This window comes from Schistocerca serialis, chromosome 10 (genome assembly GCF_023864345.2).
Source record: "Schistocerca serialis cubense isolate TAMUIC-IGC-003099 chromosome 10, iqSchSeri2.2, whole genome shotgun sequence".
NCBI classification, from domain to species: Eukaryota; Metazoa; Arthropoda; class Insecta; order Orthoptera; family Acrididae; genus Schistocerca; species Schistocerca serialis.
Window position 1 is genome coordinate 53,303,705 of NC_064647.1, and position 25,721 is coordinate 53,329,425.

General features: G+C 34.3%; 1 protein-coding gene across 1 annotated transcript in view; it reads right to left on the reverse strand.

Moving 5' to 3' along the window:
- Positions 1 to 7,899: 7,899 nt before the first annotated feature.
- Positions 7,900 to 25,721, reverse strand: part of LOC126425228 (collagenase-like) — a 54,214-nt gene continuing 36,392 nt past the window's right edge. Inside the window, exon 3 of the mRNA XM_050088184.1 lies at positions 7,900 to 8,061. Coding sequence (XP_049944141.1) covers positions 7,900 to 8,061 — 162 coding nt within the window. The remainder of the gene's footprint in view (positions 8,062 to 25,721) is intronic.

Below are 25,721 nucleotides of genomic sequence, written 5' to 3' on the forward strand. Positions count from 1 at the left end.
TTAAGTTGGTAGGAGGTGAGCACAAATACTTCTTCTTTATTGACCTCATAGTAGGAAGGCATAAATCTTCCATACATATCAAATCTTAGATTGTAGATTCCACTCCACTCTTAAATTGTAATAATGGATAATAAACAGAATTCAGTTTGCCTTTGGTGTTAGTTAAATTGCTGCAGTCAAACACGCTAGAATCGCTTCCCATGTTGCCATTCATACTGGTTTGAAAAGTATAATGAATCTTGGTGTTCCTAATTGAATGGACGTTTTCATAGCCTTTGTGTGCTTGGATGCCGTCGGTAAAATAGGATAGCCAAAGTGCTCTCAACAGAAAGTTAACAGCAGATGAAAAACTTTTAAAAGATTCACATGTTCCTCATATGTTACAGTGATATGGGACATCTTCCATATTATTTCATCAACGATAATGTCATTCACATCACCACATCCACGTTGAATGTATGAGTTACAATAAATTGCATTTCTCACCAAAACAAGTTCCTGCTTCTAACTCGTAAGTAGATTCTTCATGTCCTTGAAGTAACCCATCAACAGCTTGAGAAGTATGTGTGCATTTAACTGACTACTATTTTGCTGCTCTAGCCATCAGTTCATCTTCGAAACACCCTGCATTTTCTAAACAATTGAAATCTAAGGATTTAAAGAATTAATGTTACAATCACACTATGTGTGTGGTCAGTCTTGATCCTGTACTCCTCATATCTTACTTTCTTAAACACAAATGTTAAACCATTACGTTAACATTCGATGCAACTGTAGCATTACCATCACTTTTCCGAAATTTCCCGTTGAAATATCGGAAACTATTACTATTTTTATCTGAGACAGGAAAATTACCAGAATGATCCTAAATCTGAATCATTTAGAAATCTAGTAGTGGTCCTATTGTACACTTATGGATGAAGTCTGTTATCTTTTCTGTTGCCCTGAGTTAAACTTATTCATATTTACATGTAACACAGTCCTTTTCCCAGACTATTTAAAACCCTCATTTAAATATCAATATCATATTTGCCAGGTTCTATTTCCTTAACATTAGCAGGTTTTAGATGTAGCTTATTGTTTGTGCTGATGATATTGGGAATACAGGGTGTTTATAAATGAATATCAGGGTTTTAACACTTTGTAATATTTATTACACTAAACTTACGGTTATAAATGATATGTCAAATGGAAGAGCAGCTCAAACAGTTGTGTTTGGCACCAGTGTGCATGCGGAGCGCGCAATGTTTCCGCCGCAATTCGCTAGATTGGTTGAACTTCACTGTACCCAAGCGCTGGAAAGGCCGCAAGGGGCCCAATGACAGGGCTTGCTTTGCATGGCCTCCACGTTCACCCAATCTAACGCCATGCGATTTTTTCCTTTGGGGCTTCATCAAGGATTGTGTATACATGCTGCCTTTACCAGCAGACCTCCCTGAATTAAGAAACCAAATTGAAGCAGCTGTTGCTACAATCACTGAAGACATACTTATCAACATTTTCGAAGAACTCGGCTATAGACTTGATGTGTGCTGTGTGACAAATGGTGCTCACATTGAACGTTTATAAGGTTCTTGATAAAACTGTTTGAGTTGCTCTTTCATTTGATATAATATTCATAATTGTAAGTTTAATATAATAAATATTATAAAGCGTTTAAACTCCGATATTCATTTATAAACACCCTGTACTGCTAAATGCCTCTAACCCAACAGTGTGATGCCTAAGTGCATTCTGCTAAAATCAATTGGTGGAAAGTAATTTGCACTTAATACCGAGGACTGCTCTTTTAAAGTCAGAATGTCTGTTATCACATTTAACTCTCAGCTCATGAATAGATGGGTAATGCTGATCGTTTTATATTATTCTACTTTACAAATTTCAGGAGAATGAGAGGCACAGATGAGCATACAAGTATGTATCACAGTTTTGGTAACATCGAAAAATGTAGAACACATGGTTGCTGATAAAAGTAGTGGCGTAATTCTACTGGCAGATGCAGGTCACCAAACAGATCAGCCACTATTCATTGGTCTTTTAACATATGCCACCTGGTGAGTTCCCAGTCCCCTGCTATATCTAAATACACGGTCCTGCATTCATTAGTTTTCACATAGTCCTAGCCTATGTATTCCACGTAAACACTCCACAGAATCTTGGAATATCGTTGCAGAAATTTAACTACATCAGTATTGGGTAGTATGGCTTGGAGCTTCCCATTACGAATAGCCAAAATACTTTCATGTGTTTTTTAAATACAATCGTTTCCCAGTAGCCATAGATCCCATCATCTTATAATGTTTTTCACCTTATAAAGCTGTACCTGGACACTTTTAGCAGTTTTCAGTGCTCAGGTGCTAAATGCTGCATCACTGGCTAATGAGCCTATTGCTGGAAGATCTGCATGTTGGAATTACACTCCTGGAAATTGAAATAAGAACACCGTGAATTCATTGTCCCAGGAAGGGGAAACTTTATTGACACATTCCTGGGGTCAGATACATCACATGATCACACTGACAGAACCACAGGCACATAGACACAGGCAACAGAGCACGCACAATGTCGGCACTAGTACAGTGTATATCCACCTTTCGCAGCAATGCAGGCTGCTATTCTCCCATGGAGACGATCGTAGAGATGCTGGATGTAGTCCTGTGGAATGGCTTGCCATGCCATTTCCACCTGGGGCCTCAGTTGGACCAGCGTTCGTGCTGGACGTGCAGACCGCGTGAGACGACGCTTCATCCAGTCCCAAACATATTCAATGGGGGACAGATCCGGAGATCTTGCTGGCCAGGGTAGTTGACTTACACCTTCTAGAGCACGTTGGGTGGCACGGGATACATGCGGACGTGCATTGTCCTGTTGGAACAGCAAGTTCCCTTGCCGGTCTAGGAATGGTAGAACGATGGGTTCGATGACGGTTTGGATGTACCGTGCACTATTCAGTGTCCCCTCGACGATCACCAGTGGTGTACGGCCAGTGTAGGAGATCGCTCCCCACACCATGATGCCGGGTGTTGGCCCTGTGTGCCTCGGTCGTATGCAGTCCTGATTGTGGCGCTCACCTGCACGGCGCCAAACACGCATACGACCATCATTGGCACCAAGGCAGAAGCGACTCTCATCGCTGAAGACGACACGTCTCCATTCGTCCCTCCATTCACGCCTGTCGCGACACCACTGGAGGCAGGCTGCACGATGTTGGGGCGTGAGCGGAAGACGGCCTAACGGTGTGCGGGACCGTAGCCCAGCTTGATGGAGACGGTTGCGAATGGTCCTCGCCGATACCCCAGGAGCAACAGTGTCCCTAATTTGCTGGGAAGTGGCGGTGCAGTCCCCTACGGCACTGCGTAGGATCCTACGGTCTTGGCGTGCATCCGTGCGTCGCTGCGGTCCGGTCCCAGGTCGACGGGCACGTGCACCTTCCGCCGACCACTGGCGACAACATCGATGTACTGTGGAGACCTCACGCCCCACGTGTTGAGCAATTCGGCGGTACGTCCACCCGGCCTCCCGCATGCCCACTATACGCCCTCGCTCAAAGTCCGTCAACTGCACATATGGTTCACGTCCACGCTGTCGCGGCATGCTACCAGTGTTAAAGACTGCGATGGAGCTCCGTATGCCACGGCAAACTGGCTGACACTGACGGCGGCAGTGTACAAATGCTGCGCAGCTAGCACCATTCGACGGCCAACACCGCAGTTCCTGGTGTGTCCGCTGTGCCGTGCGTGTGATCATTGCTTGTACAGCCCTCTCGCAGTGTCCGGAGCAAGTATGGTGGGTCTGACACACCGGTGTCAATGTGTTCTTTTTTCCATTTCCAGGAGTGTAGAAATGGAATAATTTCCCATATGGTCTTATGTATTGGCAGAACCCTAGGCATTTTAATTAATTAATTCTTCTTCTTCCTTCACCTTTGCATTTCAATGCACTTTTTGCTGCTGACACCACTGAATGGAAACAGTTTTTTAAACCTCCTTGGGTTTCTTTTTATTCTTTAGGGTATGACGAGCAGTGCACGTAACTTGTTGGAAATTTACTTCCAAATCCTATTTATACTCCTGCATTGTTTTATAAGTTGCAAATGCTTCACTGCATTGTTTGATAAATGTGTCTCTTCTCACATGTATTGTCTTAGCTTGATCTGCTGTGTGACATTCTGCCTGACTCTGATTTGTAGCATATGCACTACATGCTTCTTGCACGACCATTCAACATATTAATTCTGTTATCATCATTTGTTAACTGTTTTTGAAACTATGTCCCATGTCCATTGTATTAATATGTTGAGTTGTGTATTCGATTGGTATTTCATGTATAATACTACCGCCACCTGTGATGCACTTCCTACCACACATGTTATGCTACTGCACAGTTTGATGTTTGCAGGTCCTGTAATACAGCAAATCACAGGCATCCGGCCAACTATCATCTAATAATGGGAAACCAAGCTACTTAACTAAAGACCTAACTCTTGATGTATTATGAAACACTCTGTGAAAAACATATCTGACTCAGAGCTTTTCTCCAATTCGTCTGTGTAAAAACGTCCAGCAGTTTCTTCACCTTAGTATCCTTTAAGATATACATTCCAGCGTTTGTTCTCTGCTATTCTGTACGTATGATTTATCAAATGCAGTCTTTTATTCTGAAATGCACGCCAAATCACCTACATTAAATATCTGATTCTGTGGATATGCCATTTTAATATGGCTGTATACAGTATTTAGAGTCTCATTATTACGATTGTCAATTGGTTTCTTTTGGACTGTGTGAGGTATATTTCAGTTACACTGTTCAGTTCTTTGGGGGATGATGTCTAGCCATTTGTATGACACTCAAAAATTAAAATGCATCCAAATTTGGTTTTTTATTGTCCTATTCAATCATTCCAAGATACTAGATTTAATGTGGGAGGACGTAGAGTATTGGTGTGTTCTATACTGCTCCATCACCAATTTGAAATGCTTATTGTAAATTTCACGTCCATGGTTAGTTTGAAGGTTTCCAGGCTGCAGCATCAGTTGTTCAAACATCTGTGCAACAACCTTCTTCCTTTAAGGTTTCACATGTAATGCCCAGGAAAATGTGGAGAATATATCAGTAACCATTAATCATTTGAATCCTTTATTCACTCTTAAATATTGCATTGTATCTACAAGATCAGCCTGCCACATGTCATCCAACCCAAGAATAATAACATGCCTATGGGAGAATATTTCGTGTGCTGATCTGCGTAGTTCTCGAACTACTGTCCTCATAATTGTTCCATGATTTGCCTTTCCCTAAACTCAGAAGTGACATGTGATTTCATTCATATGAACTGTATTCCCAGCGGTGTCTGATGATGTGAACAGGCATAGCTGCCCTATTATTTGAACTGAGTCGTCATAATATATGTAGTCCCGAGACTAACTGTTCATCCTTCTATGCTGAATGTCAAAACATTTACTGGTGCTACCACACAACATGTGTTTAATAATTATTCCATATTTCCTACTGTGAGGGCTTTTTGTTCGTTTATTTTCCATAAGTGTGTTTGTCATATGTAATATTTCACCATATATTTTTGAACTTTGGATGCATGCTAGGCATCCTTGGTAGTTTTTGAGAATATTAGATCCATTAGACCAAGTGATCTTTCAAATACTGTTGTCTCAACAAATAAGACATGCTTAGGTAAGCTTATAGGCTGTGGACCCTACATATATGGTTCTTTCCCACTGACCCAATACGTGGAGTCTATTTCAGTGTCTCAGTGATGAATAAAGAAATCAGCAACAGCACAGCCTTCTTATTCTTCTGCTTTGCCCCCATTTCACTTAGCAGGTGTGTATGAGAGTCGCTTGATAGATACAGTTGGATCAAAATTTTTTCTGAGAGACTGAACTCATTCTGAATGTTCTATTCTTAGCAATAGTAATTTCTGTCGAATAGCCTTCTGTGCATCGACAAGATGCTGTTGCATACTAAACTGATTTCGATACAATATGGAACTTGTAAGGTCTCTGTAGATTTATTATTTACCAACTTTCTAAAATTCGTTCATTGTCATTAACCTTTACATTTAATACATCGATTAATTTCAGTAGGGTTCTGATATTTGCTTCTTATTGAGTGTTTGTCCCCTTAGTCTCTTCAAGCTAGTGTTTTTTGTATCTTGTAATGTTTACTTAATTAACATTGCCCTTGCACTTTGCATATTAATTATCTTCCAAATGTTCTTGCACTTCTTAAACTTTGCATCAGTGTGCTGATTAAGTGTCACAAACTTCATGTCAACCATTTCAGTTGATTTTCTGCTAATGTTTTTTTTTTCAGTTTTCTCACTATGATGTGATAGAGTCAATCTTTGCATCCATCCATGGACTAATTTTCTGTGTATTATACCTCTCCTCTCGGACTGAATAAATGCCATACATGTGAATATAGTCATCATGTAATGTATACTGGTACACTCAACTCCTTCATTGCAATATGTAGAGACACTGCTGAAAGTTCCATCTTTATTGTATTTCTCAAAATTTTCCTGTTTTATCAGTTATCAAATACCTACTCTCTCTGTGATACCAATGGACTCCACATATCTATATAAATTCATTAAATGTCACAGAATTTCGTACATGTACTTGATAAATGTGTTTTTAATTCATATTGTCTTGTTTAAAAACGATAGTAAAGTTTGTATTATCCCATACCAACTGCTTTGGAGTCCTATGTCAGACTCATATAAAAATGTGGAATCCCATATGATGGCAGATAGAGAAATACTTCAGTACTTGATCCTGGTTTTCGACTGCAGCGTCATCGAAAATATATACACATGTTCGAAGCAGATTCCATCTGGATGTGTTAGTAATGACATGATAACATTCATGTTACCACAGTGAGATGGACCTACAATTATCGCTCATGTACTATCAGAGAGCAGTGTTCCATTTTTCTTCTTCCAGTCTTCTGTTGTAATGGAGGGCAAGTTAGTTACTGCGAGGTCTGAGAAGCTGTGAAACAAAACTTTAACCTTCAGTGCTATGTTACATACAGTAAGCATCACTGTCACTCATTAATCGTACAGTCTGCATTGTCCATCCTTTCCTGACAGACTGAACTGTGATGATATAAGCTAAATACCCTATATAAGAGTCCTGACTCAGATTTTGTGAATGAAGAATTTATACTGGTGGTCAATGCAGTGTTCTGCGGCAAAATAATACTAAAACTAGAAATTTAAGAAAAATTATGTAATTCACCTAAATTTTAGGACCTGTTCAAACTGATTAGTATTTTTGTTCGAAAATTACTGAAATTTTTGGAATATTCAGAAAAATTAATGTCCAGTGCCTAAAAACTATGAAAACAGTTCCACTGGTATTTTTAGTACAGGTCGTTACCGAATGTAGACCCAGTAGTACATTGAGAACATCTATCACTATGTTGTTGTCATGAAACAATAATAATTATTCATTAGATTTAAGTATATTAAAATATTACAACACTGTCTAAACACATTCTAGCCATAAATTACTAAAAAGAAACATAATTCTTATATTAATTTTATTGCCTGACACCATGCTGACACAGAGATAAACAGTTTTCTTCAATCACACATTGTCACTTGCTGGGAACATCAAGAGACGAAAACAACCAATCTGCAGAAAGCACATGGTGTAAAGTATATGCTACAATCTAGCACAGCGAGTTCAGTATACTTCCTCATAAAAAAAATAATTGGATGTTGTATATATGCTACCTTAGCTCTGAGGTGGACAATGTTCTCAGAACCTATTTTTAGGCAATTATTAAGTGTTATGTACTAATTTTTAATTTTAATTAAAATACATGCAGAATATCATGTAGTAACGGAAGTGTGTCACAGGCAGTCCCAGCTTCTCAATCAATATCGATTCCAGCAGTTCTTGTGATCCAGTTGAGGAAGTAGGTTACCCGGGTGTAGCCAGCAGGTACAGGTACCTCACACTTGTCATAATAAAAGCTGGCAATGCCAATCTGCTTGAAGCTATCTTTGAGAACAAGTGGTGCACCATGGTCTCCCTGCAATGTAGGCAGTTATTACCTGTGAAACATCTAGTATACTTCTATGGCTAATATTAAAAGCTTATGGACGATATTACACATTGACCTACATAAAGGATGCATTGGGGGAATAGAGGCCTCTTTAAAATCTGTTTACCAATGACACAAGTAAGCTAATGAAAGGTACAAACACACCCATACCAGGAACAGCCTGTGAAATAACGTAACAGTCTCATAACTGGTTCCCAACAAACAACTTGCCTTCCTGCGAAAAGCTGTATTGTTGGAATCCCGGTATCATAAGTAGATATCAGTGGAGGTCCACAATGGATGGGACTCCACATGAGACGTTCTTTGACATCGAGGTGCATAACAGATTGATGTCACACCATCATGTGGACATGTTTGGCAAGAACGTTTAAGTAAAACTGCTATTTAAGAATTTGTGGAAGTCTCTTCAATGACCTTGGCATTATTAAACTTGAGTGGCAGTACATATACTCTCTAATCGTACTTGAAGTTATTAACAGGAGCCTATATACAATGAGCTGTGGAAATCACAACAGTGACAGACCTATTACACTGCCTGTGGAGTACTCCTTACAACCTAAGTTTCTTTTATATCTGTCCACATCAGCTTTGAAATCCTGAACCCAGTCTCGAATCTGCTTCAATCCTCGGAACGTTTGCACTATAGTTTTCATTCGAAAATGTGAAGCTGTATCAAGTGCCTTAGGGAATCCAGGAAACAAGTGCATTGCTACACTTACAGTATGTGAATAAAAATGGACACAGTTATTCAGTCAATATGAATTATGTTATATAAATGATATCTGTTATCGTACTATGGACAATAACTTATTTTGTCCACCAAAATAAAGTTGCACTGGTACGAAATTTATGAAAGTAATCACAAATTTGTGGCCTTAAGAATATAAACTTATAGCAAGTCCTACCTATTACCCAACAAATTTATGTTTCTGCTAGTAAATAATGACGTACCTATGTTTTTAAACTAAAGTCTCATAACTGTCAGGGCATTTTGTTCATTTCAAACTGGTTCTATCCACAATTATTTTTGTCAGTAATTTTGTGCAGTTTCTGTACTTTTCATCTAGGGGTTTCTTTGTGTTCTATCCATAGATGCAGTATGCAAAGGCTTCTTGCACACTTCTGATTTCACCATCAAACTGATGTGAAAATTCAATGTTGCTGAAATTTCCATTACATACCTACAGCATACCTACAGCAAAAATCGTAGGTGTGAGGCCTGGGTGAACTACAGGATAGTATTCATAATTTTATGATAATGCCATCTGATTTAGCTCATAATTTTAACTTCTTTGTATCGTCTCTGCAAAGTGTATCTCTCAGATTTAATGGTTCAACAATTTCCACTGATGGTTTCAATTTTTTAAATATTCTTATACACTGTTGAGTTAATCCAATTACATTCCCACGTTTCTACTAAATGATACCCATTGTTCCATATTTATGCATTTTTTATGAACGTTCTTTATATATATCATTCATTGATTCATTATTTTTTATTATTAATCGTCTCAGTTTTAAAACATTTTTTACAGCCATCCCATAAACAGCCATAGTTCTGATAAATGGTATTTTTTATCAAATCTATTTTTTCCCGCTATTTTTCTTCTCCACCACTAAGGGCTTATTGAAAGTTATTACTGTTTAAACCATTTAAACAAGCTATATTTTTTTTCTAGAATTTTCTTTTTGTTTTTTATCTAATATTACAATTTTTCTGTTAGGTATCATATTTAGATCTGTAAATATTTAGATTTGTAAATACCCAAACAAACTCTGGTAATTCTTAAATAACAGGGTGGATAAATATTTGCTATTTATAGAAATTATTTTCTTAACACTAAACAATCAGTATATCTACATCAGAATGACAGTAATAATAAATTTCTTTCCTTGTATTGAATACATAATTTTCGTGAACTTTCTGATGATACCATTTGAGAAATATTTGTTTTTCTTTTGGTTTCTTATTGTCAGCATAATAATATTCGATGCCAGGAATTAGTCCAAATAATTTTGTATTGAATAGATGTGGGAAGTAACCTATCTTTAATTCTTTCAAATGAAACACTTTTGGGAATTTACTAAGTTATGCTGTACAAAACTGCTGCTATTTATAATTTTTAAACCAAACTCTTGGATCTCAAATAAAATTAATTTATTTCCTGTTTATGTGGTATGCAGTTTTATTATATATTCAACATAGTACTCGGAAACAAATTGTGAATCACAACCTTTATCATAATTTATAAATCTTCCTTTCTTTAGATATCATCCAATTACATAATTCGATATTTGTTTTGAATTTCTAAACATCGCCACCAAAATTATCATAAATAACAAGATTATGAATCTGTATTCCTGTTTCTTGTTGAGCGTCATAATAAAAAATTGTATTTTTCAGTTTATTTCACTTGGAGATCCTTTTTGATAACATTTAAAGTCTTTTTCTTCAGTTATTTTATTGAATGCAACATAATAATAATCTGTGAATTCTCTATTTGTATGACAACCAATGTTATTACAATTTCGGCATCCATCGACTACATAGCCATCTCAAATTTTTCTTTTACAAATACCACATTTTTGCAATCTGTACTATATGTAACATTGATGAATTTTAATTTTTACTTCTTTTTTAGAGTTTCTACATTTTTCAGTGCCACACTTATGCTCTTTGGATATCTAACAGATCTTGTTACATCCTCCACAATTATAAGCTGCATTGCAAACACCATGGTGATTGCTTAAGCCTTCTTCATTATAATGATATCTACTACATTTTCTCCAATATATTTCATTTTCCACAGTTTCAGGTTCTGGACAAAAGCATACAAGCACTTGTTTTTATTTTACACAGATGTTTTTTGTTCTTATATGTTTTGTTATATTTACCACAGAAATATAAAGCTCCTAAGAATGCTGCCATTCTGCTAATTACATCAAAATGGTCGTGATTTTTATAGAAATATATCTATATCACCTTCTTGGGACCAAATAGATAACTGAAATAACATTTTCAGCATGCACAACATTTTTATGAATATCTAAATATCGCTGAACATTTTTAATATTGTCTAGAGTAAATCCATCTTTGTTGTATTCACCTAATGGGTTACCTATTATTCTAATTGCCTTAATCTCACCAGCAGGTAGTTTTCTTCCTAAGATAATATTTGTGTAATACATTAACGCAACTCTTATTCCGCTGGGGCAACATAGGTTATCACTCTCATCGATTATAGTAATACATCTTTCAGTCCTTTTGTCATCAATTTAGTTTTTTACTTTATTACATTTCCTACTTCATGGAATTGTTAACATGTGATTATTAAATATAATATTTGTTACGTCAATAGATTCATCACATGTTAATATATCTCTGATTTCATTACGCAAATCTTGATCCAATTGTTTAATAATATTTGTTACTATACATCCTGCACAAAATGGATAAGCCATTTTTGAATTTGAAACTTTTATGTTCAGTTTATCTCCTTTTCTGAATTTAAGCTACTTGTACCATAGAATTGAGTGCTTTCGTTATATAATCTATTTTTCCATAACAATTTCGAGTTTACTAATCTAGTCGTTATTAGAACTTATTTTATAGTCAACAGACCAAGCTTTAGATTTTTGGATAAATTTAGATCTTATTTCTTTTATCTCAGATGAATGTTTTTCGATGGCTTGTTTTACTCTCATTCGAATAGTTTACTACTGAATGGATAAATTTGGTCAAGTGTCACTACTTTTTTTCCCTGTCTCACTAGCTGAATTTCTCCAACACTGTCGGCTACATATCTGTAAAAATAATTTAGAACTGACACACGTTTTGGCATTGATTTGGAATGTTTCTGGATGAAAATCTAATACAGTAATTGAATTAATTAATTCTGATTTCTTTAATTTATTGTAGCCTTTAATACCAAGATTTTTGGTGCTGATATTGAGTTCAGCTACTCACATATTACTGAAAGTCCTTGGAGGTACAGCTTTAGTAGGCCATTAAAACAATATAATGTACAAGTAGTAAGGTGCAACACTCTGGCAATGCCGAGAAAATCAAAGGAGAATTTTTACACATCTGTTACATAACTCATGTATCTGCATAGGGACCCACTATATGAATTGATGTGGTCAATAGTTTAGCATTGAGCTTCATAAGATGAACATGTATGAGGTGACAGTTCGAGTCCTGCTCAAACCATTCTATTTATAATAAAGTGTAAATATGTGATATTCAAAAAAATTGCACCTACACTATTCGTTCTCACTATGTTATCACTACCAAGGTTAACTGCCAAATGGGCTCAGTCTCTGTGTCTGCAGCATTGAGGCGCAAAATAGTTATTGGTAACTTGCCAGACTGCATGTATATGGGATTTTGCAAGTCACAACAGCATTTATTTTCAGGAAAACTCTATGTGTTTTTTTCATTTACTTGTCAATAGTTATAAATATGTCTGTTCTAATAATTAAATTTAATCAAAAGTAGTCAGCAGTCAAATAACATGTACTCACTAAAACTTCATGCAAATACATGTATCTTCTAAAACTATGTTATCTCTGAAATAAATTGAATAATATGACCACTGATGACAAAACATAGATTAAAAACTAAATCTGAGCAGTAGGCGAAAAGTCGCCTCTTTCATGTTTGTCTCACCATGCACAAAAACGACCTGCTTGGCCACCATGAACTCTAAAGCAGGACACCTATGCATAGATATCTCAGTTATATAATAGACGTGTAAAATTTGTGTTGCAATTTTCTTGGAATTGCCAGAGTAGTGCACCTTACTATTTGCACATTATGTTGTTTTAATGGCCTACTAAAGATGTATAGAGTTTGAAGTGAAACCATGAACCCAACATCTTGACCTCCCCTTATAAGTAACCATAATCATTCAAATACTTTAGAAACTTCTTTAGTAGTCTACAGACCAGCCACAGCCGAAGTAATCTCCAGAGAGTGTTGGGTACTCATTTCTTTATTTCTGTCATCCGCAACTACTATTTCCACAAGCAACAGTACTAGAAGAAACTTAATTTATATACGTAAAATACTATGAGATTAATTTAAACCCCTCCAGTCTCGAGGTACTGAAAGGAAATTAAAAAATCAACCACATTTATTAATGAATTTTCAATTTATTAATAAAATTTCATGATTATAAGAATAAAAATGCTAATAAAAAGGTTTTATGAAATTGAGCTAATCATAGATCTGGTGCAACCTAAAGTGTGCTTGAGCAGCTTCTTGATCAATGAGAAGATTACATGTAATAATACGCCAGTGGTTATGATAAAACAAGAATAAACCCTGGTTTTATGCAAACAAAGTTTCCTGTCTTTTAGGATGTGAACACCACAGGAAAGCAATTTAAGCCCATCTTAAACAAAGATGTTGTAAAACATGAAAAATCATTGTAGTCCTATTTCGGTATTACCTAAATACACAAAATTGAACATAATTTATCATAACTAGAGTTCCAAGATGCCTTTTGCAGGAGATTTCAAGATTGGATTTATGAAGAAGTTTTCCCATCATTTCGTAAATATGGCGAATACAAGATTAAAAATGAAGTGAAATAAATGTATTAAGGTGAAATTTAAATAAAATTCAAGATCACACTCAAAACTTAAATAAATTAGTTGATAATGAGTTAGAAGTAATACAAGAAGAACAGAGACATAGATATATTATTATCTCATGACACACCTCAAACAGTTAATGAAAATTTAAGGCCTACTTTTTTCTTTTAAAATTATTTGATGAACACTGTTACATAATTATTATGTCATCAGAACACAATGAAACATTTACATAAACAATCGAAGACGGACACACAAACTGTGAAGAAATGTGAAGACTGAAATATAATCATAATTCAGTTGATCTATACCAAATAATGAAGGAAACTTTAAGAATTCTTTATTGGCACAATTATTTTAATATTTTGGATGAATATACACAAGAGCAATGGATTAATGATATATTTGATGGCAGACAAAAAATTTTTTAATTATGTTGTTTTAATAAGATTTCTACACATTAGAAAAGAACCATGATCTGCTAACCAGTTACCACTAAATTATTTATGAAAAATACGATTACATTTAGTTTTTACAAATTGATAATTTTGATCTGTTAGGCATTTAGAACAAGTGATTGCCTCAGCAACTGTGTGGTAGCGCCATCCACTCCATTCTTAAGAATTAATTATTTTATAAGGTCATACTATTTTTTGTATGAATGATTCAAATAGTTTTTTGACAGCATAAAATATTTTCCAAACCTATTTTATCCTTAAAGTCTATTGCAAAATCTTTAGACAATACTTACTCACTTGATCTACTATCCCAATCTAATTTATCTTGAGATTCATGCATAAAGTCTTCATGTAATTTTTGATTTTATGCTATTTTATCCCAATCTATTTTATGTTGAAATTTATGACCAAGTTTTCAGACAATTCTTGCTCAACTGATAAGTATTCCCAAGTTCATATGTTTTCAAATTCTGTCATAAAATCTTCAGATAATTCTTGATATGTTGATATTATTCCAACCATATTCATTCTGATATTGTCTTATAATTATTCAGATGTTTTTTGATGTGCTGATGTGGCTTTATTTTCTATTGGAATTTTCTTATAAAGTCTTCAGGCATTTCTTGCCTATATGATATAGTATCATAATAAATTTTATCTTGGAATTCTCTAATAAAGTCTTCAGATAATTTTCGATACAGCATAAAGTACTTTATCTTGAAATTCTCTAATGATAGCTTCAGATATGTTTTGTGTCCTTGAAATACACCCAAAATCTAATCTGTCTTGAAATTCTCATATGTAGCTTTCAGACATTTTACGATCTTTTGGTATATAATGCCAGTTATCTTGATCCTGAAATTCACTAATAAAATTGTCAGACAGTTTTGGATCATATGATATAGAATTCCATTCAGATTCATTGCAAAAATTTTTCTTTTTAATGTAATCAACAACTGTATTACAATATGTTTAATTAGTTATATACTGATTACAGAACTGTTCAGAATTCAAATTTTCACCCATAAGATCAATAATTTGAATAAGTTTTTGTTGTTTAGCTTTCAGTTTACTCATTTCATTCTTGTCGTTAATTTATTCCTAACGAGATCAATAAGCTCTTGTTTTCTCATTATAGAATATCCTTTTATTTCTAAGTGTTTTGCTCTAGCATTTAATTCGTTGAATTTTAGGGTTTTCAAGCTCTCCATTTAAAAGAATTATTTGTATTACACAAATAAAAACATATTTTTTCCAGATGCCAGTAATTATGAAGGTTTTGTTCTTTATTCGTTATGAAATTTCATGGTCTATGAGTCTAAAGCCTGGAAAATTAAAAGATGCAGGTTTACTCAAGATCAAACCTGGAAACTAAACAAAAAAAGTTCATATTAAATTCCTTAAAGAATTTCGTTTCATATCAGCTATCGCAAGTACAACTTTAAGACAGGGATGTAGTCTTTCAGATTTACTGCTCAATCTGTACATTGAAGAAGCAATGATGGAAATAAGAGAAAGTTTCAGGTGTTTAATTTAGATACAAGTAGAAAGGACATCAACGATACGATTCCCTGATTATATTGCTGTTCCCACAGAATGTGTGGACTGTGGGAAAACTGGAAAAATTTAGGATGGAAGTAAAGATCATTATCTGGAATTTCTGAAACATAGTGATATTTTTTTCAAAGAAATACATAACGATAATGCAATTGTTTTAGAATATGAATATATTCAAAATGAAATGACAACATTAAGACCTAGTAATCTTGCTCAGAGGTTATGGATCTTATTGACAGTTGATGATTTTAAGGAATCGATTATCACGATGGATAACAAAAGTAGTAAAGAATAAGAAAGTATTGTATCACTTTAGAAAATATTATTGGATTAAATTAAATATAGAACAACAAAAAGAACAACTATCCATTGACTTCAAAAACAAACTTAAAAATAGAAGAAGACTGAAAATAATAATTTCTTATAGGAAAACAAGAAGAAAAATGTAAAAATTAAAGACACAGCTGGGTAAACTACAAAACATTGAAAATATAACTGAATGATATTATCTACATCACCAAAATTGATGATCAACAAAAAGAACATTCCCTTAAAGTTGGCAGAACAACAAAAGGTAATCAAATCTACATTATCTGCATATGATAACTGAGAGCATCCAGCACCAGCTGAAACAGACTTAAGCCAGTGGCTAGACAAAAAACTTTATTATATGTATTTTCGTGAATATCTCAAGTATAAAGTGATTGAAGAAAAATTTAAATCTGTTATTAAGAGCTTTGGGATTGGAGAAGGTAAAGATATATGTAATCTGAAATTTGATGATACAAAATACTGTAAAAGGATTTAATTTATTACTGCGTAGTCACAATCTCAATAATGAAGAAATTAAAAATATATTTTATGACAATATCTAACACCACGATAATATATTCAGCCTCATTAAGTACCACAAAATAACTTACAAAAGTATTGATAAACAGTACAAATTTCTTCACCCTTATTCCTGGGTAAGCAATTCACCTTCATATTAGTTAATTGATTTATGAATTTATATACAAATCTTCATCTTAAGGATATCATACACAGAGAAAATATGATAGTGTTAATTTTCTCATTCATATTGCAAGATACATGTAAATATAAAAAATTTTATTAATGAAATATGAAAATTTAAGACCATCTAAATTGGATGCCTTAACATATAATGAAAAGCAAGACTGAGAGTTAGGAATATTTCATAAAATAACATTTATGTAACCAACTATCATGTGAACTACGAAATCCCAGCCATTTTACATTTACTTGGTTTCCTTTCTTCCCCAATGCATCCTCAAATACATCTTTTTTCTGTAACTCATACTAAAAATATTACTTTTACTTCTTCACCATTTAATCTCTCAATTTGTATGTGATTGGATTAGAATGAATAACACTTTCAATTTCGAAAAGTCTGTTAAACAATTAGCTGTATAAAGTTTTTCAAAAATCACTTTAAGTTTAATAATCCAAACTTTATCACATATTTTAAATTTTGCGTCATCAGTAGATATAACAAGAGCTTGATTGTAATTTTTTAAAATTGACTTACATTGGATCCATTTTTATTGTTCAATGTTTTGTGTTATTGCGTTCATCAAATAATTTATAAGCTAAATCAACCCCCTTATAATTTCTTTACTATTATCTGTCTGTAAATTTCTTGACTTCCCCTCTCTAAATATTTCTTCAAAAGCATCAACTACATTCTCAGTTGTTTCACGTTTAACTAGAATGGCTGAAGCATATTTTGAATAACTGTGGGTTACAGTTAACAAATATTTATATCCTTTATTTATTTTAGATATTCCTTTTAAGCTACCAGGATCCATTTCTACAGCTTGCCACAAATCATAAATATGAAGAGAAATGGCATTCCTTGTTTTAAATTTTTTGCTCATTGGTTTATGCAATTTATTAACATTTCTCTTCGAATATTTGACCGAAGCCTTACCTACAAAATTTTTTAACGAATGTGCTCTTTTTAGTTTTTACATACTATGCAAACAGCTTCAATCCTTTGTCTTCCATTTTTGATTGTTACTGTGTGAGGACTATATGTCTGAGTGAATTTTTTACATTACAAACAGCAGATACGATTTACTGACATAGATTAAAAATTTAATAAATTTAAAATAATTGCTCCATTCTATCACCACGATTTGATTCCAAAATCAATTCTCCCAACATGAGTAATTCTTGTGAAACACGTACAGTTTTAAAATATTTATTTGGGGATATAAATACTTTATTTTTCATTTCCATTTCAAGTGATTGATTATTGAACTGTGTTGGAGATAAAATTAGCAGTTCGTTGACATCATGTTTTTCATCTCTGTTTTAAAATCCGTAGGTACCAAGTCACCATTTACACTGGCTCCAAATAAAATAATTCTCTTGTTGTTTACAACTTACTTAAATGTGTAATTTAATACAGGGTGTACACAAAATTCCAGGAACACTTTTAATTAGTTATTGCACAAAAACTAAACATTATACAGGTGTTATACATATTGCATTTTGAAGAGAAACGCTGAAAGACTTTTTTTTTTTTTTTTTTACAAATATCCAAGATGTGAACCATGAGTGACCCTGCAGTCATCAATATGGTAATCGAATTCGTGCCATACCTGTCCCAGCATGGCATCATCAGCTGTGGCAGTCGCTTCCCATATTCTCTCCCAGAGCTCTGCTACGTAACGTGGTACATACACCAGAATTTTTATGTAAGCCCCCACAAAAAATTCACGATTAGTGAGATCTGGTGATCATGGAGGTCATTGCATGAAAGAGCTCACACTGCGCCTGAGGTCGCCATGTTTGCGACTAGCACTGACTGTCATCAAATTATGAAACTATGCTGTAGCGGTATACATGAAGATGTTTCTCTTCAAAATGACATATGTATGATATCTGTACAATGTTTGGTTCTTGTGCAATAAATAATTTGAAGTGTTCCTGGGTTTTATGTGCACCCTGTATGTTTTGTGAAGTGTTCTTATTTGGAGATCAGTTAATTGACTTAGATATGGAGTTTCATCTTTTCCTCGAGAAATAATTTTTAAGAGCTCTTTCTATTTCCTTTATTGTGAAGTAATTTGTAAAAGTGTAGTAGTTATCACTAAGTAGTTGATTACACTTTTCATTAAATATGTTTTAGTGAGGTAATTATTGCATTGTGTTAGAATACTTGCATAGTCAGTCTCTGTAACAAGATTAGCTAATTCATTTTCTAAACATTATTTGGTAACTTTGTCATTACAAGTTAGTGGATATTTTAAGTCTGATAACATTCTACCTTTAAAATCAATATAGCCTTTAGTTACTTCAAAACCGTCTCATAGTTCTTTATGAAACTGATTACATTTTCTATTTTTGCTTTTAATTCATTTAAGTTTATTTTCATTTCACTGCAGTCTTTAGACTGGCTACAGCTGAGGCCATCATCAGACTCTGCCTGTGTCTATGCCTGCTGCCTATTCCCAAAAATGTACATTTATTACATTCAAAATATCATTAATAGTTTTAACACATATAAACAGAAATGACTGAAATTATTTCATTAAAATTTTGTATTTGTTGCCAATTACAATGCAGCTCACTTGAGCCAAGGTATTTAATCACTTCTTCAGGAAAATTTCCTCTAAATAAACAAAACATAAATGTTTTTCCTTTATTCTTATAATCCAGTGTGAGCCACCATGTTCAACTGTATCTAAATTTAGTATTCCAGAGTCATATTCTCTAGGATGGTTAGCGACAGCTGAATGAGTCTTAGAACTGGCGACCAGGAAGCAGCGGCAGCTGGAGCAGCCTCTGTCGCTACACCAGGCTTCAGAATGTCTCAGTGTCATAGTAGTTCATCAATTATAAAATCACCACAGAAATGTTTAATTTTTAATTGCTTAGCAAGTTTTTCTATATCAAAATTACTTAATGCATTATGATATATATACGTGAATTTTTTTTGCTTTTTTTTACTCCACTGACAGATGAAGCAGCCTTGGGATTGAGCCTAGCGCCAGCCATAACAGCAGAAATCCAGCTTCATGTTTTGTTGTTCCTGAACTTTCTTCCTTTTTTTAAATATTGAATAATATATTTCTTTTGCAACAGGAATACCTAATGTTTAAAGCAAATTTCCACCAGTTTTTGTATCTCTCTTTCTTTTTTTGCATCAGTTAAAAAATTATCTGTACTATCTCATTGGTTATTGTTTAGTTTATTTTTAATTGATTTTGGTTTAGTCTTGTCATTAGGTAGCAAAGTATAATAAATGCTGGAGTTATTCCTTTATGTAGATAAACTGTTTATAAGAAGAATGAACATCTCTAGGCAGCACTGAAATGGTGCTGCTTAAATTTTTATAATCTCCAACCACTATCATCAAGCTGCAGGCCAAAGTCTGGGCGTAGCCCTAAGGCTGCTTCATCTGGCTCAAGTTCATGTCCCAAACCTAATTTTCGTTTTCCATACATTACTCCTCTATAGTAAATAGACAGATTATATAATGGTAAGACAGAGATTTAGGAACCAGGTTTTAAATTTTAAGACATTTCCAGGGGCAGATGTGGACTCTGACCACAATCTATTGGTTATGAACTGTAGATTAAAACTGAAGAAACTGCAAAAAGGTGGGAATTTAAGGAGATAGGACCCGGATAAACTGACTAAACCAGAGGTTGTACAGAGTTTCAGGGAGAGCATAAGGGAACAATTGACAGGAAGGGGGGAAGAAGTACAGTAGAAGAAGAATGGGTTGCTCTGAGGGATGAAGTAGTGAAGGCAGCAGAGGATCAAATAGGTGACAAGACAAGGGCTAGTAGAAATCCTTGGGTAACAGAAGATATATTGAATTTAATTGATGAGAGGAGAAAGTATAAAAATGCAGTGAATGAAGCAGGCAAAAAGGAATACAAACATCTAAAAAACGAGATCGATGGGACATGCAAAATGGCTAAGCAGGGATGGCTAGAGGACAAATGTAAGGATGTAGAGGCTTATGTCATGGGGGGTAAGACAGATACTGCCTACAGGAAAAATAAAGAGACCTTTGGAGAAAAGAGAACCACTTGTATGAATATCAAGATCTCAGATGGAAACCCAGTTCTAAGGAAAGAAGGGAAAGCAGAAAGGTGGAAGGAGTATATAGACGGTCTGTACAAGGGCGATGTACTTGAGGACAATATTATGGAAATGGAAGAGGATGTAGATGAAGATGAAATGGGAGATACGACACTGTGTGAAGAATTTGACAGAGCACTGAAAGACCTGAGGCGAAACAAGGCCCCAGCAGTAGACAACATTCCATAAGAACTATTGACGGCCTTGGGAGAGCCGGTCCTGACAACACTCTACCATATGGTGAGCAAGATGTATGAGACAGGCGAAATACACTCAGACTTCAAGAAGAATATAATAGTTCCAATCCCAAAGAAAGCAGATGTTGACAGATGTGAAAATTACCGAACTATCATTTTAATAAGTCACAGCTGCAAACTACTAACACGAATTCTATACAGACGAATGGAAAAACTGGTAGAAACCGACCTCAGGGAAGATCAGTTTGGATTCCGTAGAAATACTGGAACACGTGAGGCAATACTGACCTTACGACTTACCTTAGAAGCTAGATTAAGGAAAGGCAAACCTACGTTTCTAGCATTTGTTGACTTAGAGAAAGCTTATGACAATGTTTACTGGAATACTCCCTTTCAAATTCTAAAGGCGGCAGGGGTAAAATACAGGGAGCGAAAGGCTATTTACTATTGGTACAGAAACCAGATGGCCGTTATAAGAGTGGAGAGGCATGAAAGGGAAGCAGTGGTTGGGAAGGTAGTGAGATAGGGTTGTAGCATGTCCCCGATGTTGTTCAATCTGTACATTGAGCAAGCAGTAAAGGAAACAAAAGAAAAATTCGAAGTAGGTATTAAAATCCATGGAGAAGGAATAAAAACTTTGAGGTTCACCGATGACATTGTAATTCTGTCAGAGATAGCAAAGGACTTGGAAGAGCAGTTGGACGGAATGGACACTGTCTTGAAAGGAGGATACAAGATGAACATCAACAAAAGCAAAACGAGGATAATGGAATGTAGTCGAGTTAAGTCGGGTGATGCTGAGGGAATTAGATTAGGAAATGAGACACTTAAAGTAGTAAAGGAGTTTTGCTATTTGGGAAGCAAAATAACTGATGATGGTCGAAGTAGAGACGATATAAAATGTAGGCTGGCAATGGCAAGGAAAGCGTTTCTGAAGAAGAGAAATTTGTTAACATCGAGTATAGATTTAAGTGTCAGGAAGTCGTTTCTGAAAGTATTTGTATGGAGTGTAGCCATGTATGGAAGTGAAACATGGACGATAAATAATTTGGACAAGAAGAGAATAGAATTTTTCGAAATGGGGTGCTACAGAAGAATGCTGAAAATTAGATGGGTAAATAACATAACTAATGAGGAGGTATTGAATAGAACTGGAGAGAAGAGGAGTTCGTGGCACTACTTGAGAAGAAGAAGGAACTGGTTGGTAGGACATGTTCTGAGGCATCAACGGATCACGAATTTAGCATTGGAGTGCAGCATGGAGGGTAAAAATCGTAGAGGGAGGACAAGAGATGAATACACTAAGCAGATTCAGAAGTTGCAGAAAGTACTGGGAGATGAAGAAGCTTGCTCAGGATAGGGTACCATGGAGAGCTGCATCAAACCAGTCTCAGGACTGAAGACCACAACAACAACTCCTCGAACTGCAGTTGCAGCTATTTTTTCTTGAAGTGGTGCACGGCTTCTTTCTTTTGCAGCTAACTGAAGTTCTTTAGCTGCATCATATCTTTCTTTTCTATCTCCTTATTATCTCTATAGGCAATATCATGCCTTTTACAGGCTTCATCAAATAGATTTATTCTTTGATCTCCTCTAGCTAATCTGTCACCTAATTTGGTCCCTGGGTCACGAATCTGGTAGCCTGGTACATGCATTTAGAAGGGAAGTTTGTTACCCAAATTGTTTACTAAACCTTTTCTATATTTTTCGCTTTTCCAGAATGTGAGGAAGATTATTCAAAAATCTAATCAAATATGGAATTCGTTTTGAATTGTTGAATATGAAAACACTAAGCTTATTTCTTTACATTTGTGCTATCCCTACTTTTTCAGTATAATAATGTTTATTTGCAGCTAATTCTTCTCCATGAGTTAATGCTAATCTATATGTTTAATCCCTAACATCATTCATTCAAACATCTTCAACTAGTCTTTCCGTATACTAATTTCTAGACCTTCACTTGATTTTTTGGAACTTGCACATTCTCTTATTTTCCACCATATTGCTTTTATTAATGCACCATATGTCTCATCTTTACTTGATTTAGGTTTATTGGAATTTGGATTGTTATTTTGAAATATAGCAGTTCTCAATATTAATATAGCTTCATAGTTTTCTGTAGCACCCTCATCGTATTCATTGTCAAAATTATTTTTAGTCAAGAGTTCAATTACATCTTCATTTTGTTCACTCATTAAGATGTGGTCATTGTTAAATTTAACTTCAGAATCCACAATATAGTCATACCATTCATAAAATGAAAGCAAAAACTGTATCATTAAGAGCACCAATATACTTTGTTATTGTTGGACCAATATAGGCACTTAGAAATTAAACTTGTTTTGGTTCATTTTTAGTTTCCCTTTTCTTCTACATTTTTCAACATTTCTTCAATTGGTTTTCCTCTTTGGGGTGGTGGAATTTCATCATCTTAATGTAATAAACTTTTCTCACATGAACATTCTGACAGTGTTGATGGAATAGGAATCATGTCATCATACTTTTCTTTGTAATGATGGTAATAAGGAACCGTCAGTTTTTCAACCTCTCTATTTTTTTCAGTAGCTTTCAGAATATTATCATCTAAACTCTCATTTACCTGTTTAACTTGTTTGGTTGCTTCAGTAACCTGTTGATCTTCTTTTTCATGTTTTATGTAATCTGCTCTTGGTTATTTTTTCAAAATTATTCTATCACTTCCTTAACTTTTTACTATTTCTTTTAGCTTTTTTTAATAACTTTTGGGTGATATTTCGAAATATCATTAAATTTATAGCTATCAGGTAACAGTTTTAACGCAAATAAACAAAATGACTATGTTTTAGATTTATGCTATACTGTTGAAATATTTAAAAATGAGATTATCTATGCATAATTGTTTAGATATTTCTGAGAAAGTTTGAGCTATATAAAAATAATGTTTGTGTTTTGATTTCTTCTCTGCAATTCTAATTTTCAGTTCCCAATTCATTTACATTTAATGAAAATAATATTTATTAAGAACCTTCAACAACACAGCACATCAGCAATCATTGGTTTATAAATTAAAAACTAGAAACCCACCTCGATTGCGAAAAAAGCACCTAGTGTTAACCTAGGTTTTGGCATAGATAGGTGCTTTTTTGGCCGTCGAGGTGGGTTTCTAGTTTTTAAAATATTTATTAATATGAATATATACAGGAGTAGATTATTTCTATTATGTGGGAAGTCTCTGTTCCCATAAAAAAACTTAACTGTAGCCTGTATGAGACAGCTTTATTAATGTAGCACTACTTGGTTTTATACAGCATTTCTAACTCCAAATATTGCGCAAAAAATAGTAAGGAGAAACGATCGAAATTCCTGTTGGCCAATACAGTAAAAAAGCTTAGAAAATTTTATTGATACAGGCAGGACAGATATTCACATTGAAGCAGATGAAATTTTAAATAGCATTATTATTGAGAGTGACGTTAAATTATATATGGATATAGAAGATAGTATTGGAAATGTGCTTGGTTTTAGTGAAGTTAATAGAAAAGGCCCTAAAATTATTCTATTCGAATTAATTAACATAAATTTTAATTTACCTGATGGAATGTTTGTAAAGCATACTGATCATTTTCATTGAGAAACTAATATTATTGCTCATTGAAGCCGAATGCAGAATTTGTTGTACCAATAATTCATGAACCAAATTATCCTGTATATATTGTAATTTTTGATCCTATTCAGGATTTAGAAATAACGATAAGTGGCGAAAAATATAATTTGATTGACTTCAGTGGTTCTAGTATAATCGGTGCTCTAGAAATGACAATAAACTTTATTCTTTAGTGCATAATAGTGCAGAATAGAGAATTATTACTTTTACTCACTCCCTGTGAACGAGAAATCTAAAAGTAATTTAAATTTACCTAACACAGATAGAGAGATTAATTTGAATAATGGCAATGACTGGATACATCCTGGCCACACACAATTATACATGAGCTTCAGTATGATTGGAGCTGATGGTACAGTTTATCGAATATATCATGAAAAATCCAATAAAAAGTTACATAGCAAAGCTATTTCATTTTATAACTATAAAGAAATTAGGTAATATTTCCTCTATAATTGGGCACACTTTTATTTCATTATCAGTTCTATTGTATTTGACTTCATCTGTTTCTGACAAAATAGGTGTCGAGGGACATATACTTAATAATGGTAAAATAAATAAAATTGGTGGTTTCTTTAGGGAATGCAAAGAAATTTTATGGGAAGGTGATCTTAGTGTAAGTTTTACTTGGAGTTCCAGTACTGGAGATGCTCATCTTTGATGGCCTGATAAAAATTATGCTGGAGTCGAAATCAAAGATACACTTCCAAAAGAAGAAAAATTCGTGTACTAATTATGAAACAAATTACTAACTGGAAAAATTAGAAAATATACTGAAAATCCTAAAATTCTGATACCTTTTTATGAACGATGAACTATAGCATTTACTGGATTAAGTGGTAAGAAAAATTTTGGCTTAGATATTACGGATTTCTACAACTCTGCGGAGATTGATATGCCGCGTTCATATTTGTTGCATATAAAAAAAACTGTAAAAATAATCAGTTACAGGACTCTTCTTTATTCGATCACTTTTAGCTACGGAATATGTACCAGAAAAATGGAAACTATTAATCCATCTAATAATTTTCTCAAAGCATATGATGCATTTCT